Source organism: Poecilia reticulata, chromosome 18, assembly GCF_904066995.2.
Source record: "Poecilia reticulata chromosome 18, P_reticulata-male-v2, whole genome shotgun sequence".
Taxonomy (NCBI): Eukaryota; Metazoa; Chordata; class Actinopteri; order Cyprinodontiformes; family Poeciliidae; genus Poecilia; species Poecilia reticulata.
Window position 1 is genome coordinate 2,177,872 of NC_088847.1, and position 20,689 is coordinate 2,198,560.

Consider the following 20,689-nt stretch of genomic DNA (forward strand, 5'->3'; position numbering starts at 1 on the left):
AAAACAAGTACAAAAAATATGAATTTTCAATTGTTTTCAGACACTGAGCCACCGAAAGGTGGTAAAACTAATTCCTTGGTGCAGTCAGTTGGGTCTAAACATCAAGGAATTTCTAGCTACTGTAATGGAAAATTTTAAATATGTTTGTTTCACTTTAATCGTCTATCTGTCTGTCTATATGCATGTGTATATATCATATAGATGTCAGTGTCTGGATAACATCCAGCATATCAGAGAAAACTGTATGTTTTTAAGTTGAGAGATCCACACTATATATAATGGCTACAAATAAATTCCATGTGTTTATTAATAAAGCCATCAAAGGATTTCTGATGTTTTAGTTGTTCAGTACGCCATAAAAACCTGTAAAAAATGTTAATGCCACAAAGCAGAATCTGTTAGTGTTTGACCTCGACAGAACCTGCCCCCAATAACTTCCACCAATCAGTGTTCTAGGCAGCCTTTATATAAGCCGGGAGGCAAAACCTGAAATGTTCAGAAAAAAGTCGCTCCAACAAATCCAGCTTATTGTTACTAGAGCAGGGAAGCACACACACACACACACACACACACACTCACACTGAACCAGGAGCTCAACAGTTGGATAGTTAGCCACACTCCCTGCACCTATCATTGAGTCCTTGAGACAGACACTGAACCACACACTTGTTGGTGTGCCAGTGTGTGCATAAAAGAGAAAGAATTCTGCATGTTAAAACAAAGAAGCTTTATATGAGTGTGAGAAGTTCATGACAAAAAACTGGAGGACTGAGCCAAGGTCATATCTGTGCTCTGAATGATCAACAGTTAGGTCTATTGAGTGGCTCATTCCCAGTTAGTTGTTGGACTATTTCAAACCCTTGAAGTTGAAGCTTTTCTTCTAATTCAAGCTAAACTTTTTGCATAATGAAACTTAGCATTAGAAGCAAAGGACCGATAGTGCTGCTGTGCAGGTGTCTTAATACCAGACACATTTACATATCCTCAATCGATTTAGTGAGTCAGTAACACCTCCATCACTCATGTGGAACTCTGTAATGGATTTAGGCATCAGTGGCTCATGCAGACAGCCATCAAGCACTATAATCCACTAGCTCATTAGCATTGCTAAACAGCTAATTTAGCTCTCTGTGGCCTGAGTGTTCAGAATCCCTGACCGTGGGTGAACTGTGTCTTGGTATGAACGGGAAAATATTACAGTGAGAAATAACACTGCATTAATAACACTTTTAAGTGGCCCAAGTGTTATTTGTTTTATGGTGAAAACCAGGTCCTGGTAAATTTTACAATTTTCGATCGGCAGGTTTTCTGGTGAAAGGAAATATTTGTTTTGACAGAGACTTCAGCTTTTCATTCATGTGGTATTTACACAAAGAATTAGATATTGTAGAAGAGTTACTTTGTGTTCAACCTCTACTGTGCTATGAAATATTGGCATCTGTGTGGAGACCACAGGTAAGGGTTTACTAACACTACAGGGAATTCACACAGAAAACACTGTTGTAATGTCAACTGCTAATTGCGAATATATGATGCTAAAGACAATTCTATCAATATTCTGTCCCTGCTCATTAAAGAGTTTGAGTTATAGATAACTTGTTCCCATAACTTGGAGGATTTTTCTGTAACAATGGGTTTTTATAGATAGAAAGAAAGGTATCTTTGTAACCAATATTTGAGTAAAAACATAGTAATATTTGCTTTAAATATGTAATTAGACAGAGGAAAGGGTAATATGTGCATATTTATTCTTTAAGTTTAATCAGAATCTGCTTAAATTAGTACCAGCACCTTGGAGATAAAAAACCTCCCAAAAAACTGTGAAAATTAATTACCTACAGAATAATCCTGAACCACATTTCCTGACTCAGAGAAGCAAACTAGCCTAACTGTAAAGTATCTAAAGGCACCTCAGATCTGTTTTGAAATCCCATACAATGGAAAATTGGCTTAGATGATGTATGCAGCAAATAGAACACATTGAAGTTAACGGTGTCTCATAGACCACCAGCCATGTGTCTTTGACTGTTCAACCAAGTTAGAGCTGGGCTCAGAACTACACAGCAATTAGAAGAGGTTTTGTCTGCTTACTGCAGCCCTGTAGCTCCATACTTATCTTGCACTCTATCCTAATCATATGGGTGGAGAAGAAATGAGGATATTTGAGCAAATCTGCTTCAAATAGTTCAACTGAATTTATCATAAAATGTCTTAAACTTTGAAGTGATTGTTAGCATCAGTGCAAACCCACCTTTTCTCACACTTTTTGTAGTTGCCATGTTCATCTTTCCCACAGTTCCCAAATGCATTCCCTGCTGCATTGACGTCTTCAAAGCAGGCATCATGGGCTGGTTGAGCTCCTGGAAATGAAAAGTCTTCCATCAGTAGACTTACTGATGACATGAGTCACATGAGTTCATGTGACTACATGAACTCAGGGGTTTGGTGTTCTGGGAAAGGCCTGTTTCCTCTCCTTTAGCAACAAGCTGATGTGCTGACTTACAAACCAAGCAGGCCATCTGTCTAACATCAGGATGACAATGCTCAGCCTACACACTGTAAGTCTTGGCATGCACAACATCATATGGCTTACATACTGAGAGGCTGAGGTGTAGTCAGTGCAGATATGTAACAGTGTTTTCATTACCGTAACCCCAGAGCTGCAGGCACTGCTGTTCATGGGTGAGGCACATGCCGTTGTAGCAGTAGGCCTTTCCATACTGGCAGGAGGAGCCGTCAAGCAGGTAGACATTGGCAGGACAGTATGGAGAGGCCCCAGTACAGTACTCTGGGAGGTCACATGACCCTGCTGGCCCTCTGCACATGGTGCCTGCCTGCTTCAACTGGCAGAGACAGCAAGCAGAGAAAGGAGGAGGGAGAGAAGGACACAGTTTGAAGTGATACATCAGGTGAAATGAGAAGAACTCTTACTAATGAACCTGAAGGTAAAAGTTAAATACGGACCAAAACTATGTTTGATTCATACTTTGTCACCATATTCTGTTTTTGGTCGAGGAATCTTGCTCAAAAGACATGCTTTAGTCAAAGCTGGCTTCATGCTAGTAGTAAAGACTATTTATGCGGTAAATTGATTTTATCAATTCATCAAATTTACAGTTTATGAAGATTTAATTTTTGGAAAATCTGGATTGTCGTTTTAACACTGCAGTCCTCAGGCTGCTGTAGTTCAGAGAGATGTCAGTCAGCAAGGGCCAACCATCTTGTGGTTGGCCCTTGCTGCTTGTATTTAGCTGGAGTTTGAATTCAGGTTAAATCCCAAAATGTTAAGCTAAAAAGCAATTTTTAAAAATATTTTCTGTCATTTATAATTTCTCTTGAAGAAGAAGGGCAGAGAAATATAGATCATAAATGGAAATTGGGTTTGGTTTGATAAAAGTGGACTAGAAAACTGGGACTAGACTAGAAAAGTCGTAGAACCATTCTGGATAAAAATTCATACTTAGGTTTTATTACATATGATCTACTTTTCCAGGTTCTACCCTTATTGAAATCTGAATGTCTGATCTAGAAATTTGCATAGTGCAGTAATAAATACAGCCCCTTATATATAACCTGTGTGTACAAAGACATAACACATGTCACACAACACATAGCCTGCAGAGTTACAAAGACAGTATTAAAAGACATCACTCCCACAGAAAGAATGAGAGAAGACGGGGGTTTTCTTCTGCAAACTGCAATTTGTTACTGCCATCTTCAATACTTTGTGTCTTCTGTCAGGTTGGAGCTCAGAGGAATTTGGCTTCAATCATCTATGTATTACAGTGAAATGCAAGGACTTCCATTTTAAAAAGGAGATGTGAGCTGAGATGAAAAGTGCCAGTGTGATGTGAAGGTGATGAGCCATGCTGTGACAGAAGATCAGACATGTTATGGGTGCAGTGTGTCAATACACTGACATGAAGACCGACAGCAAACTAATGATAAAGAGCTCCAGCTGCAGGTAAATTTCTCTCCAAACTTTGCCACCACAGGTTTTTGTATGTTTCTTACCTTACATGCATGGCAGCACACTCCATGGGCACACTGAGCCCCCTCCCTGAGTGTACAATTATTGGCATTGCAGCAGTCGTTGGTGCATTCCTGTAAATAATCATACACACCGACATTAAAAACCTCAAAACTGAAGACCTTGTATGTAAGCAATACAAAGCAGCAGTATGTATCATATCTGTTTTTTAATACACAAAATTATTTTCTAAAACAAATTTATGGATGGTAAAAACTTTTATTCTTCATTTATTCTGACTTTTATATAACATTTTAAGACTATCTTTAAAGCAGCCAATCAAAATGAAGCCAGGCTGAGAAGAGCTATGTAATGAACTCATTTATTGCTGTTAAATTAATTAATTTATTTTTATGCACAGACATTTCCCAGTCTTTGATTTATGATACTGGTAGCAACAGTATTTGTATTTCTATGGTTTACTGAAGAATAATTTGACATTTTTATAGTTAACATTTATAGTGCCTGACCCATTTGTTCAGAACCTCAATATTTCACTCCAGTTATTAACAAATAAATCAAATCTTGATTCTCAGATATTTTTCTTGTTGAGAACTGATCTCTTGGCTTGTTTTTCTCCAGTTGTGGTCAGTCAATTGAGAACTGACCACACAATCTCAGTGAAATCTTTTGCTTGTACTTCCTGCAGGATTTCAGTCAGTGTGGCTTTTGTAGTAGAAGACTTCTAAACAGAAGTTGTTTCTGGTCTTGACTCTGATGAAACCATACGTTCTCCCACTGACTGGGAGTGCTGCTTATCTTGAAGATTTTGAATCCTTAAAATACTTCTGCAGAAACATTCTGACCAGTTGCTTCCTTTCACATGAAGCCACTTTGATGCAAAGTGATAACAGCGGTGAACTTCACTGTGGAGGTACCAGTTACTAATGGATGATGCTCTGACTTTACTGAAAAGTTGTTTGATAAACTATTGTATTTTTGTTATAGCACATATTATTACAAACTAAACCTTTTAATTATTGATGCTCTTTGTAATAAATTGTTCTCTTCTGCTCTGCAGTGAGAGAAGTTTAACTGACAGACCCGCCCTCTAGGTCATGTCTGCATGTTCGCAGTTAACAATATTCACTCCGCTGTTGCCAATTTACTATCTTTGTTGTTGCCAATTTACTACCTTTGTCGCTGTATTTAATAACCGTTCAGCAAAAAAATCGGAAGCAAGCTTTTTAATTGTCCAGAATACTACAATCCCCTAATTATTGATATGCGTCATGGTGTCTGGGTCCACCTAAAGTCCAAAGTTCAAAGTCTTGCTTATAGTCACACAAAGTTCATTGCTTTTATTTTCTGAAAGACTTGGATTCAAATGCTGCTGCATGCAGCATTATGGTTGGAGAGGTGTTGGTGACGGGTATGGGAAGGTATTCATCACCTATCAACTGCAGATATTTAAATAGAAACACAGACAGAGGAGGGAGCCAGTTCCACAGGCTTGACAGCTGTGACTGACAAGTCCCCGTTTCAACAGATGTTGGAGGGAAAAGCACAAAAACAAAACATCCAGAGAGCTGCCTTTGTTGCCGCTCTCGTGTCATACAGCATGCACAAAAGACACCATCTCCAGTTGCCATGGCGCCCTAAGGAGAGTCACGGTTGTGCTCAAAACAAAGCTCAGAGTTGACTCAAGCAAGAAGAAGGAAAGCCAATTATACCAGCAGGAAATGAGGAAACGCAAAAACTTCCCCAACAAAAATCACTCCTTTATTTTCTATAATTTATTTGAGAAAGACGACAGCAGCAATGGTAGACTTGTAAAAAAAAAAAAAAAAATCGGCCAAACTTTTAGTACAAATAAAACCTCCAGTTTTATGATTAAATATTTATGGTTAGAGGAAATTTGATTTACAAAACAGATTCTAACTTGTTTTCTGACAAAAAAATAAATAAATCTAATGACAGGAATCATCTTGTTTTAAGTGTGAAACATGTTGGAAAATTAAACCATGTTCTGCAGCTCGTCTCATTTGCACTGCTAAGAACAGGTGGCTTGTCAGCGCTGTGATCCCGACTGTCAGCTCTGCTCTGAGTGGGAGTCATAACAAACACTCATCAGCACTGCCGCTGCTGCTGGCAGCTAACAATTTGCTTCCTCCATTTCAATTTGCCCGTCTTTGCACAAACCATAGCAGGTTTACTTAACCTCTGGCTTTACCCAGCACAAACACTTCATTCTGATATCAGGAAACTTTCAGCTGTGTTGCATGCTGGTATGCTTAATCTATGAATGATTAATTACAGAGGAATTTGTGACGGGTTTTTTCTGAGTTGAAGAGGTTCAGGTGAGACTTAGGGAGGAGAAGTTTCTCCTGTTGCTCCAACACTTCAGTTAGCCTGTGACCACGGGAATCACCTCATTACAGCAATAAATCTTGCCATCTCAAAATAAATCTGTAATATTTTTAATTGTTTGGGCTTCAGATATGGGACTAAACAGTTTTTGTGATAAGAACTACTTTGACAGGAGAGCTTAGCGGCTTTTTAACACCTAAAACCATAAAGAGACCATTTCACAGACCTGCAGTCAAGACCAGCTTTACAGATTACAACAAAGTCTGGGAGGTTAAAACCATGGATAGCAGGTTTTTAACCTCCCAGTCACTGTCAGCCCCCAGTTTATTCACAGATTAGCAGCCAACACTTTTCACAAAGTAAAAAGACTAACGTTCATGTACTTCATGAGCAAGATGAAATCAAATATTGCAGTATGGAGAAGGTACGAGTCTAATCATTAGTAACCATGGAGAAAATACCCACTATCATGTGTCCTAGCATGTATAAAAAAAATGGGCTAGCATCTAGACCAGTGTTTCTCAACTTTTTGGGGGCCAGCGCCCCCCTAGCCTTTATCCAGGTCCCTCACCGCCCCCCACCAAAGAATTTACAAGCTACTTTGCACTGACTATTATTTTATCATTAATATTACTATCACTATTGTAGATGTTTTTATTTTTATGCTTGTTTCTGTATTTATCATCAAAAAGAATTTCCCAAAAAACAAAAAAGTAATGGGAATAGAAATTATTTTCACAGGCGTCTACGAAAAATGCAATGAACATTCAAGTTAAAATTGGTAGGTCTAACAGCAGCCAATCAGAGTGGAAAAAATATTCTTATTTTGTGCCTTTTTTCTAGTTGTTAAACCTTGCACAAAATGACCAGATAAAAGATGTTCCACATGCCAGTTTAAACTTTGAACTATTTGCAAAATGACTGAGCTCTGCAACATTAAAACATGGATAGAACTGTAACTACATTAATAATAACTCTTCTTTTCTTCAGTGTTTCTGTGGGTTTCTGGTGGTGCAGCTCTGTGCTGCCTTCAGGAGAATGGGACATCAGAGTATCATCCATAAAATTTCACCCACAAAAACAAAAGTTCCAGGTCCTTTTAATGCCTTACAAATATGAGACAGAAACATGGATTATATCTTTATATAGACCTGTCTATTGATTTATAGATTAATAGTTTTACTGGACAGAAATGACAAAGAACAAATCTGGTTCTTAATCAAATCCTAATGAGTCAAATTGAAAGTGTCATGGAGTCATCAGCCTCATGACATTAACACTGACATGAAAAATAATATTGAAGAAATAAATATATCAAATCTAATTAAAAACATAAATAAGTGATCAGTTCTTTACTGTTATGTATGGATTCTCTGTTTTTATGTCATAATTCACATCTAGTTCGTCGCTCCGTTTTATGTCCCGCTTCTCCTGTTTCAGAGTTTTGCGCAATGTGCGCATCTTTTTTTTTTACACCCCTAAGGTGCAGGGCGGTTGGGAAACGTATCGATGGGGAAAAGGCAGACTGACATAAACCTTTTAAAACAATGGAAACAATTTCTGCATTCTGATTATTGAAATTTAAAAGTGCTGTGTTGTTCTATCACCCCGTTTCATACCGGACCACTTACAGCACCGTGTTAACGCTATAAAATGAACTCTCTCTATTGTGGTATCACCCATGGAGGGATTTCTTTATTTCTTTATTTAAATGGGTTCATTTTTCAGAGGGAAAAAGTGAGGGTATTGTGATTTTAGCTACCAGTAGCAGGAGAACGGAGCTGCGCCAAGAAGCTAACAGAAACTAACAAACACTGAATAGAAGAAGAGCTGCCATCGATACAGTTGCAGCCAAGCATGATTTAATGTTACACAATACAGTTTTACCAAGTTGCTCAAAGTCTAAACTGGTATTGTTGTGCATTTAAGGTGTAAAGTTTACCTTCGACTAAACGCCCCCCAAAGGCATCCCAGCGCCCCCCTTTTGTAAAAATGTCCACCAGCGCCCCCTGCTGTCCTCTGAAAGCCCCTTGGGGGGCGGTACCGCCCACGTTGAGAACTGCTAATCTAGACTTTAAGTCTGCTCTGGTGTTAGCAGAATCGCTTTCACTAGAGCAACACAGTGGTCGTGATTTCTATCACTGTGTTCATGACACAGTGGTAGAAATCATGTCCCATGAATTTAGGCAAAGTCAGCGACTTCATCAAATCAACAGACATGTCAGGGGAGAGAAGGTATGGGTCGGTTTCTAAGCTAACCATTTACAAATGTTGTAAATATCTGTCTATGAGCCCCAGCTAGCTGTGCTGCATCCACAGACAAGTTAACTCAACATGAACAAGTAGAAGCCATGGCTATACTGGTGAAAACAACCTGGGAAAACAATCACAGTTCAATACTCCTGTCCCTCACTTTCAATGTCCGTCATGGTGCCTCAACATAATGAGGTGACCTAGCTGCAAAAGGTCAATATCAGAAGTCATCGCACATGGACACTAAATGCTTGGAGGAAATTGCTACACGTACAAAGGTAAAGTCGATTCATACGCATTCAACGTATGAGTTCTGTGCCTTAAATAATTCCAACCAAGGTACTCACATCAGGCTCCCCACAATCACACTCTTCTCCATCCTCCACAAAGCCATTGCCACACTTCTTGCCTCCCACCAGATCTTTCATGTTGGGCATGTTATAGAGGCACATGCCCCCCCCTTTCTGGAAGTAGTTGTCCAGGTCCCGTTTGCTGCAGCGGCTGAAGACTCGAGGGAACGGATGTCTGGAATCAATAAAATGATTTAATGGTAATGAAGCAGCACAAAAAAACGATTTTTATGTATGTTGTTTAGATAGAAGCTATATGTAGAAAACTGATTAAACAAGCAAATAATTGTTAACTGGGATATTTACTGTCTGTTCTAATTAAGCAAGATCAGATTCCTTCTGATAAAAATATAAAAAGTTAATTACAAACTTTTTGTTCCCAATTCAACATTGGAAAGATTATGAATAACTTCCTGATGTCATGATTTGCGGTGTGGGTGGTGAGGGAAGACGCAGGCAGACCCAGGATGAAGTTGAATGATGGTTTAATGATGAATAATCCACAAAAGAACAGAATCCAAACAGGTTGCACAGGAAGCAATGGGGAAGACAGAGATCCACACACGACGAGGATCCGACAAGACAAAGACAACAGGTGGGTTTAAATACACAGGGAGGGTAATCAGGGAACTAGACACAGCTGGGAACAAACAGGGAAGATAGAGACTCACAGAGAAACAGACTAATAAAGACGGGAAAAACCTCAAAATAAATACACGGAAAACACAGATCACAACAGTACCCCCTCCTCAATGGCAGCTACCAGATGCCCAAAAAAAACCAAAAGTCCAAACACAACAAAACAGTCCCAGAGGAACAGTCCGGGGCCGGCCACGGCGCAGGAGGTAAACCCCACGTGGGAGGTCCGGCGATCGCCGCCGCAGTAAGTCGAGGAGGCGGGTCCGGCGGTTCCTGCCGCCACAGGAAGCAGAGTCGAGGAGGTTCTGGTGGGTCGACTGCAGGCTCTGATGGGCCAGCTGGCGGGCTGGCTGCAGAGGGAAGCTCGGATGAAGCACAGGGAAGCTCGGACGGAGCACTGGAAGGCAGAGCCACAGGAGCACTGGAAGGCAGAGCCACAGGAAACTCGGAAGGCAGAGGCTCAGAAGGCTGCTCATCAGCAGCGGGCATGGGGAACTCTGAAGGCGGAGACTGACGCTGCCTCGGAGTGGGGACCAGAGGCAGCTGCAGGCAGGGCTGAGAGGCCGGGACCTCCAGTGGCTCAGGGCAGCGGTGACGGCTTGGCCCAGGGGATGGGACCACAGGCGGCTCAGGGCAGCGGTGACGGGTGGGCCCCACTCCGGGTGGGGGGATCGCCAGCCGCGATCCCCACAGCAGAGCTCCGCCACAGAACTGCTCCGAAACACCGCCAAGGGCACCACCGTCTAAACTGGGTCCGCATCTTACGTCCCTCACCGTGTCTTTGGTCGGATCCTACTGTCATGACTTGCGGTGTAGGTGGTGAGGGAAGACGCAGGCATACCCAGGATGAAGTTTAACGATGAATAATCCACAAAAGAACAGAATCCAAACAGGTTGCACAGGGAGCAACAGGGAAGACAGAGATGCACACACAACAAGGATCCGACAAAAGACAAAGACAACAGGTAGGTTTAAATACACAGGGAGGGTAGTCAGGGAACTAGACACAGCTGGGAACAATCAATAGGGAAGACACAAAGACTCACAGGGGAACAGACTAATAAAGACAGAAAAACGTCAAAATAAATACACGGAAAACACAGATCACAAGACCTGATTTGTTTTAAGAGAAGCTATGACCAAGTTCATGTTTCTGATGCAGGGCCTGGCACTCACCCAGTGGCTGCAGCCATGACGCAGCCCCCCTGGTCTGCACTGGCCTCCACGCAGCAGCCGTCATGGTCGTGGCTCATGCCCACATTGTGGCCGATCTCGTGGGCCATGGTGGCCGCTGCTCCGATCGGCAGGTCTGAGTGGTCCTGTGGAAGGCAGTCATAGGTAAGTATGTACTTACCTTTTTTCATCGAACCAAAATACTGCAGGTATTTTTGGCTCAATGCAAACACTAACTAAAGTTGTACTGATTGTGTTGTGCATTATATTTTTTTAAACCTTTGCTTGAGAAAACATCACCAATATAACTCAGTGGATCCTTTAGGAGATATTTTGGGGAATTTTCCAATTGACTTTTTTTTTGTCTCAATCCCTTCAAGATATTTTAAGAAATTTAAAGTAACAGTCTTGTGGCTCTTTCAAAAACAATAAGAAGTGTGAGTGTGAGGTGTGTGTGCCACCACAGATCTGGATTCAACAGGCTGCCGCTGCCCACAGGACAGATCACAGCTTATTAGAAACTAATCATGCTTGGAGAAGCTATCGATCTCTCTGACCACTTATGGACACATCCAGCTGAACGAGCTGAGCGTTGCTGCAGAGTGAATACTGCCATGCTGCAAAGAGAAGGTCTGGCTGGGAAAAACCCACAAAAAGGGAAGATGGAGAAAGATTTGCTGTGATTGGTTACATCCAGCCCTTTCATTTCATAAAGGATTTTACAATAAATTTATCTCATTACTGAGCAAAAGTATACCATTCTACCCAATTTGCTTATGGTGTCAAAAATCACACGTGGAACTTGTCCACATGTGATTTCCAGTTTCTCATGAACCAGCCCAAAGTGTGTGAGTGACCTCTCAAATCCAAAGATTTTACTGACATCTGAGTCATACTTCTGACCAACATTTTTATACCTATATCTACTCCACAACCCTGTCTGGCTGCGGTGGGAAGCTATGATCTTAATCAAAGATAGAATGAAAATAAGAATAGAGTGACCAGAATAAGCAAAAAGGAATGTGGAAAATTGGACCAATAAATATAAAATACAATAAACTCCAAAATGCTTTACTCTACATTCAGGTTACCTTTACAGCCCAAAATTTGGCTTTTGGGCTGTAAATGAAACAAGCATCATAATTCTGCACCAGAAGAAGCCAATGGTGGAAATTATAATTCCATTCTATTATCATTCAAACTGACTTCTCTGCAGAAGTTGCAGTCAATGCACCACAAAAAGCCACCGCTTGTAGCTGTGCTTTTGTTTTATCAGCTTCCATCGTCTTATGATCTTGCGACTATACAGTCACGTCATCGCAGAAGAACTTTAAAATCCATCTAGAAACAACTCCGTCCATTACTACTGCTGTAAACAGAGTGCTGCTGTGTGATGTCTACCGTCTTTTTCTGTGCACAAAGGTCGCTTTGAGGTCATACACTGCATACATTTTTTAGAAAAAAATGTAATTAGGCATCAAGCCCTGCTTGTAAGCTGCATTGTATTGTATTCACAGGCTGTGTACAGGCAAATGTGATGTACTTAGTCCCATCACCACCATCACCAGTCCAGTACCAGTATAGAACCAGTACTAGCAGCAGTAAACTGAGCCCAGCTGCCTACACTTTGCTCATCAGAACCACAGAATGAATTCTGAATTTTTCACTCACTGATTTCTATTTTCTAGCACATCATGGAGTAGAATTTGCTCACCATAAATACAACAGGCTCTAGATCTGTTCTGACCTTTTAACTGTTGGACCTGGAACTTCAATCTTTACTGTAATCATTTAATTGGGTCTTTACTGTGAAGGAAAACCTGAAGCAAAATGTGAATAATGTGGAACTCTGTGCTAGACCAACAGCAGCAGCAGTCAACAGAACACTGACTCCAGCTGAGACAGTAAAAATGCAACAAGAAGGAAAATGTCTTGCCACGTACCACAGTGATGCCTCCAGAGTTTTCCAGGCTGCACATTCCCTCCAGTGGCGCCATCCCGATTGTTGTCCCCTTGAAAATCACGCCGCTATTACACACAAGGAAAATCACATGGCTTTAATCTCCTGCCCTACTTGACTGTGTATTGATTTTAAATGCAACGCCAGAAACATGAGGGGTGTGTTAAAGGGAAACTTTTTTAGTGTCCCTCCGCTGACTGTTAACAGCTTACACATCAGAGTGTGTTAAAACACCTGAAACTTCCTGATCAAATTCTTCTAATCTGTCACTTTACGATCTCAGAAAATATAACATGATAAGACCGGAAGCTGACAGGTTTATGTGGAGTCAAATTGAACTCTAATTTCTGGCAGAGGAACAATCCTGATGATTAATCCAGGAGGTGGATTTTATTTCACCAGTCAGCTCCTCCTGAGGTGGCTGTTGTACGGAGAAATGACAGATCGGTACTGTTAGTGGAGAAAACTACGACGATAAAAACGAATCGCTTCAGCTGTTTCCTGTGGCTTTAAGAATAAAACCAAGATTATTAAAAACACCTACAGTATTTCTAAAACTGTATAGATTCCATTATTTAATAGTGGTTTTCATGGTATTATCATTTTAGTTTTTGAATATAAGCCTTTTTCTGCTTTTTAGACCACAATCACAAATGACAGTATCTCTCACTGCCACCTTGTAAAGCCTCCCTTCCAGAGTTCCACCTCCCATATGGACTTTTCTGTCATTTTTGCAGAGAAATAAAGGTTTTTATTGAACATTTCTAAAAATGCCTGCGGTCTGGTTGCGTGGAGAGTTTTAAAAATCATAATGCAAAGCTTTAAATTGAATGTTTTCCAAGTGGCAGCAGTGGAAGCTCCATGAATCCGTGGATGGAATCCAGTAAAGTAGCGTCTGTGTCTCAGTAGCAGGAGGTAGCAGGCGCAGGCAGCTGTCACAGACTCTGTCCTTTTTTGAACTATACATTACAGTTCTTCCTCTCTCAGTATTTTTTCTGATGTGTGTTTATGCAGCCTGTAAAAACTCCAGCCTGTCAGCGTGGAGGGAAAGATGCACTACTCATCAAGTCATCCTTATTTGTCAGGAGACATCATCATCATCATCTAAGATGATGTTTCACTCTGTCACTGTCTCTCCCTTATAGGCCTTGGAAAAATGCTGAGATGCAGCATCAAATCCTCACATATTCATATTTACATGTAAAATTACAAAATGCTTGGCAAGTGGCTCAAGAATTTACCTTTAAATTATTAAAAAAGTTCAATTATAAAACAGTCAGATTTCATATATATATATATATATATATATATATATATATATATATATATATATATATATATATATATATATATATACACACACAGGGGTGAAAGTGAAGGGGTACAGCAGGGTACCGCGTACCCCTAAAAGATTTAGCAGGGGTACGCAGTACCTGCAAGAGAGAGGAGCGGCTGTCTGCTGTAAAAAATCACTGTGCAGCCACGAGTGTGCCCACTAATTAGCCGTGACTGATTATTTTTTCAAGAACAATCTAAAACACGACTTAATCAGTTAATAAATAACTTTTTTCCCATTTCATATTGTTTCTGAACTGTTCGTGCTTTGCTAGATCAGCGGTGCAACTAGTCGATCGCGGAAGGTTTTGAGTTGATCTCGGCATTAAGTGACAAACTGAACACCGCCAGGGCGCTGAGACCAGCACGTCCTCCTCTGGCTCCTTATCAAAACGTTCCTAACTTAATTAAAGAACAACAAAAAAAAATCAACAAAACGTGTTCAAATTAATGACCCAACAACAATAATAATCTCAGTGATTATTGTTTCAATAAGGTGTTGCGCAATTCTGTGCGTTTCGGTTCCATTACTAAAATAACTAACAGAGCAGGAGTTTAAAATTAACTAATCAACCACCGCTGTGTTCAGGGAGGCTTATTAATGATCGCAAAAATAAATATCAAGCCTGCAAACCTAATATCGTAACGGACTGAATGTTTTTAATGTAATCTCTGGTTGGCTTGTGGAGCGCAGGAGGTTGCCATGGCAACGGGTGTGCTTAAATGACAGGGAGACGGAGAGTAAAAATGTGCGAATGGTTTTGAGTTGATCATCTGTTCGGGTTGTTTTACCTTTGTTTACCTTTGTCTTGGTGCATCACAGCCGCTGTAGTTTCTGAACATTCAATAAACGACAAACTTGGACTAATTACCTCATTCTTTGTGAGTAGCCTATACGTAAATCACAACAAACATCAAACACGATAAATACGTTTCATTAAGTATTTAACAAATAAATGGCTTCTACCGCGATAATTGTGTAAAATTAAATTAATTGTCTAATATAAAAAAATAGTTTGGTGCTGTCGGGCAGCAACTGTTGTAATTGGCGTCGGGTTTGCCTGGTGTTCATTCGGGCCACAATCCTCTCTCTCAGGTCAGTTGCTGCCTCGTTCAGCTTTGATAGTTCGTTCATTACTGTGGCTACATACCCAGTTTCTGTTCGGGTAGTTGTAGTTGTAGTTAACTCCAGGCATGTACAGAGGGGGGAGCTGGACATTGAAAGTATCGTTTCTGCTTCAGCACCGAGTCGCGGTTTAAGCAGAGAGGTAATGAAATACAACAGACACTGACAGGCCTCTGCGTCTGCCTTTCTCTGAAGAACTACTGACCGGGAGCAGACAACCAGGTGAGGAAAAACTGTTCTTATCTATCGATTCAGTATTTTTATCATACAGACATTAGGCTGTTGTTGTTGTGCTATTAGCTAGCTGCTAGCTAATGACTTTCCTAGCAAAGCAAGATAACTAAAAAGCTCCTCCCCTGTATCTTTAATGATATCAGTCATTCTTTAGTATTGCTTATGCAATAGGGGCACATCGCCCGTCCAAAACCGATCATCTCCATAATGGGTATATGTCCGTTCTTCTAATTTCCTTTGCCACATAATGTACATTTCATTTATTCTGGCGTTAGGTAAATATATCTTGAAGGAGAATAACACTTAAATAATTGTCCAACAAGGATGTTCATTTAGAATTAAAAATAACTCACCCTGAATTACTATGATAGATATAATGAATGTAATAAAAGTATGTCATTAATGAAGTGGAAAAACTCAACCCAGACTTTAAGTTTAGGGTTTGGTTCGAAGAGTATGAAGTTACATTTGTTTCCCAATTATTCAATGGAAAGAAAAAAACTAACCTCAGTAAAAGTAGTAAAAGTAAAATAAAATTGTAATCAAAACTTTTGGAATTGTAATGATTCCTTTTAAAAAAAGTTTTGTTTAAAATACTTTTTTTTAATTAACTCATTTTTACCAAACATAAACATTTATTTGCACACATCAGAAATCTTTTGTTGTGATTTTAGGATCTGCTCAAGACACCATGTGAGAATCACAAGCAAAACTTTGAGTTACAAACAAAAACTTAGAATAGCAAGAAAAGATTTCTGACAAGCGCAAATAAGTTTGTTTTGCAAAAAGGAAGTTAACTTCATGAGTCAAAAATGTGTGATTTAAATTTAAAAAAAAGTTTTTTTAGCAAAACTCAGTAGGCCTTTCTCATGGTGGCAGGCATTAACAATTCAATTTTTGCTATTGTTTTTTTTCCCGTTTTTCTGAAGTTCCACGTTAAAGTTTGATGCAGCTCTGCTTTCCTGAATGGACCGTCTTCATCTCCACTGCAACTGTAGCAAACAGGCAGCTCTTTTTTTTATATATTACAGTACACTAAACGGTTGCATTGTGCCCTTGTTTATATTTTAATAGTATAATTCTGTTAAGACAAAATATCTCTGATTTACATATCCTGCCAAATTGCGGGTTTGAATATTGCAATACTTTCCTATAGCAAAGTAGACCTGCAGAAAGAAATTACTAATAAAATATCTTACATAGGCATAGTGTTATGCTCTATATGGAGCAGTGACGTGCGGTCAGGGGAGGCAGGTGAAGCAGAGCCTCACCTGTTATCATGGAAAAATAATATATAATAATAAAATCATTTATATTGCTATTTTCACCCTGTGGTTTGTACTATAAAGTATCTATTTTTTACTTAGCTTAACCAATTCTGATTAGTTTTTTCTTAAAAATCGCTGGATTTTCCCATTTTCCCATTCAAATGCTCAGAAGCGAAGCCGGTGAGGCCGCAGTGAGCTGAGCCTCACCTGGGATTGCGCAACCTCTCGCTAACTGCACTAGCTGCCATTATATGACAGCATGTTCGTCCTGTCTGTACGCCGGCAATAAAATGGCTAAGAAACATTTAATATATGGACTAATTTTCCGTAATTTCACTTATGTATATAATGTACAGTGTTTTTGGTCACTAACTGTGTGCGTATTGTGTTTTGTGTGCGGAGGAGCGATCAGAAACCACAGAGAACAGAGTCGAGGTGAGGCAGGCAGGTATCTTGCCTCACCGCTGGGGGCGCTCATGAACCCAGTATTGTGACTGCACAACTGCGGAGTAAGAGGCAGCGAGCTAGCCATGGAGCTAGCCACACAGTAAATAAGTAAAGTACAGCGATATATTTGCTTTCTTCTGTCTTCCGACGTCAACATGAAAGACTACATTTCTACACTTAAACAGTTTTCTAAAGTGGATTTTCAATTGAAGCAGGAGATGATAACTAAAGGAAGACCAACACCGGAGCTGGAAGTTTTGCTTCGAGACAGTTTGACGATATTTAAACGGAGTAGAAAAGACATGCCGAGGATAGACTTGGCTTTGGATGAACTGATATTTTTGTGCAGAATTGTGGATGCAAGGATTTCATTGATACGTAAAGATAAGACAGCATTAAGATGTTTTTATTTAGTTTTTTAATGAAATGTGCGTTTTGTGGGCTACGGTTTATGTTTAAATAATTCAGTAAAGTAGAAGTGGTAGCTAATCTACCACAGCAATTATTTATTAATAAAACATTAAGCCTAAAACGTACTACAACAACAAACTAAATGTTCTGTTCTGTGTGCAAATTTCTTGAATGTTTTTTGGTGTTAAATCCTAAAACATGAAGTGGCATTGTTGTCAGTTGCTATGGCAACGAGTCTGCGTAGCTTGGCAAATACAGATCACTTTGCTGTGGATCATAGCATTAAATTAATACCTACATTTCTAAGTTTCACTGAGCTAACGCGGCTATGGATGACATGTAAAAGATCAGTCTTTTTGCCCCCCAGCGTTGTATGCATGTGGGAAATTTCCGTAGGTCCAATAACATGGATGGTGTCTAAGTCATAAGTTAGTGCCTCACCAGCAATGAACCTCACCGCACGTCACTGATATGGAGATGTTCGATTGTATATGTCACATTTTTGTAATTTATCATTGTTTATTAAACTCTGAAAGCTGTGTGGCTTTGTTAATATTCTGTCCTAGAATGCGGTAAGATGTGCCCTTTTTTTGTTCAATGTAACTCCCCTCTGACCTGTCGTCCTGGCTCCTCCCCCTTGCCGTAGCATTTGTGTTGTACCTTGTCAATCTCAAGTTGTGACAGCAACTATATATATATATATATATATATACAAAATGAATAAAAACAAAAGGCAGATTTTCAAATTGTGAGGCCATTTTATTAAGCAATAAGCTATTCAAACCAAACTGGTACCAGTCACTTCCACCTCATAGAATCATGCCAGGCATTGTTTTCCTGAGAATTTATTATAGCTTATTATGTTTTCTTTCTGTGGGCTGCACAGTGGCGCAGTTGGTAGAGCTGTTGCCTTGCAGCACAAAGGTTCTGGGGTTCAATTCCCAACCCTGGTCTTTCTGCATGGAGTTTGCATGTTCTCCCTGTGCATGCGTGGGTTTTCTCCGGGTACTCTGGTTTCCTCCCACAGTCCAAAAACATGACTGTCAGGTTAACTGGCCTCTCCAAATTGTCCCTAGGTGTGTGTGTGCATGGTTGTGTGTCTCTGTGTTGCCCTGGGACAGACTGGCAACCTGTCCAGGGTGAACCCCGCCTCTCGCCCGAAACGTTAGCTGGAGATGGGCACCAGCAACCCTCCCGACCCCACTGAGGGACAAGGGTGCAAGAAAATGGATGGATGGATGGATGTTTTCTTTATAAATTGCTTAGGTGCATTTTCTAATCAAATTAAAATTCTCATAACTCAGTTAAACCTCATTCCTCCTAACAAATTGCCATTTTGCAGTTTGTTAGGAATGGGGTGATGAAGATAGGACAACTGTATGAGTAAATACATCAATTGACAGATGTTGTCAAAATCAGTCTAAAAAATTTTTTACATCCCACAATAACTGCTTCCACACAATTATTTGCTGTTTTATATAATTTATTCTTATATATTATACATCTTATATATGTCAGTCAAAATCACCTACACTAATTAATGTTGAATAGTCATTCCCTTTAAAACTAAAAGTACGCATTTCATTGCTTGTATTAAATTGACTGATTTTGACAACATCTGTCAATTGATACAGTACATACAGTTGTCCTACCTTCATTACAGTATTTTATTTGATATGATAAGGCTTCATTTTAGGAACAGAATTTACAATACTCTGACCAAAAAATAACAGTTTCATAATAGGTGCTGCTGCTGACTCAGCAGGTGATGCACCAACATTCACTTTTTCTATATTTCAGCCTTTTGACAGTTTAGAAGCAGTCAACTCAGACTAAGGAACAACTTATCTTGTAGCTAACAGGGCTAGGCAAAAACATCATATGAATACAACCCACATAGTGCCAGTATGAGACACTGACCTAACGGGGAGAATATGTTTAATCTCCCAGCAAGTTATTTAACCCCGATAGCTTCTCACTGTTGAAGAGCAATCCAAGGAGGACGCATCCTGCAGTTATAGAAAGAAATCTTACCCTGAAGGGTCAACACTGCTGAGAATGCTGAAGCTGGGTGAGGAGCTGTGGATTTCTAAAACCTGGAAAGACAGTTTGTGGATGTGTATTTCCATGTATACAGTCAAGTCGGTTCTAAAAAAGGCTGCTTATAGATCATAATGATTGGACTATGGAAAAATAAATAATGAAGTCTAATGAGTTACGCTTCAAAAATTTTGCAAGTCTGTGATAGAAGTATTGTGATCTGATCTATATGTATCAAAAAACAAACTCAGTTGACCAGAATATCCTGAATGTTCTCCCATCAGTAGATAATTATTTGTGTCATGATTTGTGGCTGTAGAGGTTTGGACCCAAAAGCATGGTAAATGTGGTAATGTGGCCTCTTTTTTGAGTTATTTTCATGTTTTTTTATATTTACTGTTTTGGATTTGTTTTGCTGTGATATTTTGAAGTTATTCACATTTGCTGTTATATTTATTTTGGGTTTATTTTTGGTTTGCTGTGTTGCATGTTTTTCTTGACTTTTTGTGTTTTGCCTTTGAGTCTAGCGTTACCACCCACAGCCTGCTGGAGACGCCCACTTTGGCTGGCAGAGGTGTTCCCCATTAGTTGAGCAGAGTACCATCAAGGAAATCGGAGGAATAAAAAGGGTATCTGAGCATTGAGAAGGAGAGAGGGGCCGGACAGATCAAGGGCGCAGGGGGCTGCAGTTGGAACAAAGGTAGAATGAGTTGGAACGAGCTGGTTGGCAGGACTGGCGGTCGCTGTAAAGGACCAAGCAGCTGGATCGTTGCTGGGGTTCATCCTGCTGGTGGTTGCAGAGGATCGAGCGCTGGCGAGAGGATCATGCCCCTCCTGCCCCCCACCTTAGCTATGACTGTGTTTCCAGCTTCTTTTCCACAGACCTGTTCTTGACTCTGTGATATTGTCCCTGCATTTTTAGTTACTTGTTTGTAACATTGTTAACTTTACCTGGCTCATTTTTAAAGACCTGCTCACACCTGCTATTACTTTGGTTTTATTCCTAGGTTAACTAGGTGGCATAGCTGTCCTATTCTACCACTCGGGTGCCACATAGAAGCAGCAACTGAGTATGATGATTTAACAAAGATAGCCAGAGAGTACAAAAGTCCA

General features: G+C 40.1%; 1 protein-coding gene across 3 annotated transcripts in view; it reads right to left on the minus strand.

Annotated features, from left to right (window-relative positions):
- The window catches only part of adam19a (ADAM metallopeptidase domain 19a), a 182,697-nt gene that overhangs the window by 24,570 nt on the left and 137,438 nt on the right, over positions 1-20,689 (minus strand). For all 3 annotated transcript variants that reach the window (XM_081600059.1, XM_081600058.1, XM_081600057.1), the window contains exons 10-15: positions 12,699-12,783; positions 10,759-10,901; positions 8,941-9,118; positions 4,015-4,104; positions 2,648-2,843; positions 2,252-2,360 (exon numbers count right to left, since the gene is read on the minus strand). In XM_081600059.1, coding sequence (XP_081456185.1) covers positions 2,252-2,360; positions 2,648-2,843; positions 4,015-4,104; positions 8,941-9,118; positions 10,759-10,901; positions 12,699-12,783 — 801 coding nt within the window. The remainder of the gene's footprint in view (positions 1-2,251; positions 2,361-2,647; positions 2,844-4,014; positions 4,105-8,940; positions 9,119-10,758; positions 10,902-12,698; positions 12,784-20,689) is intronic.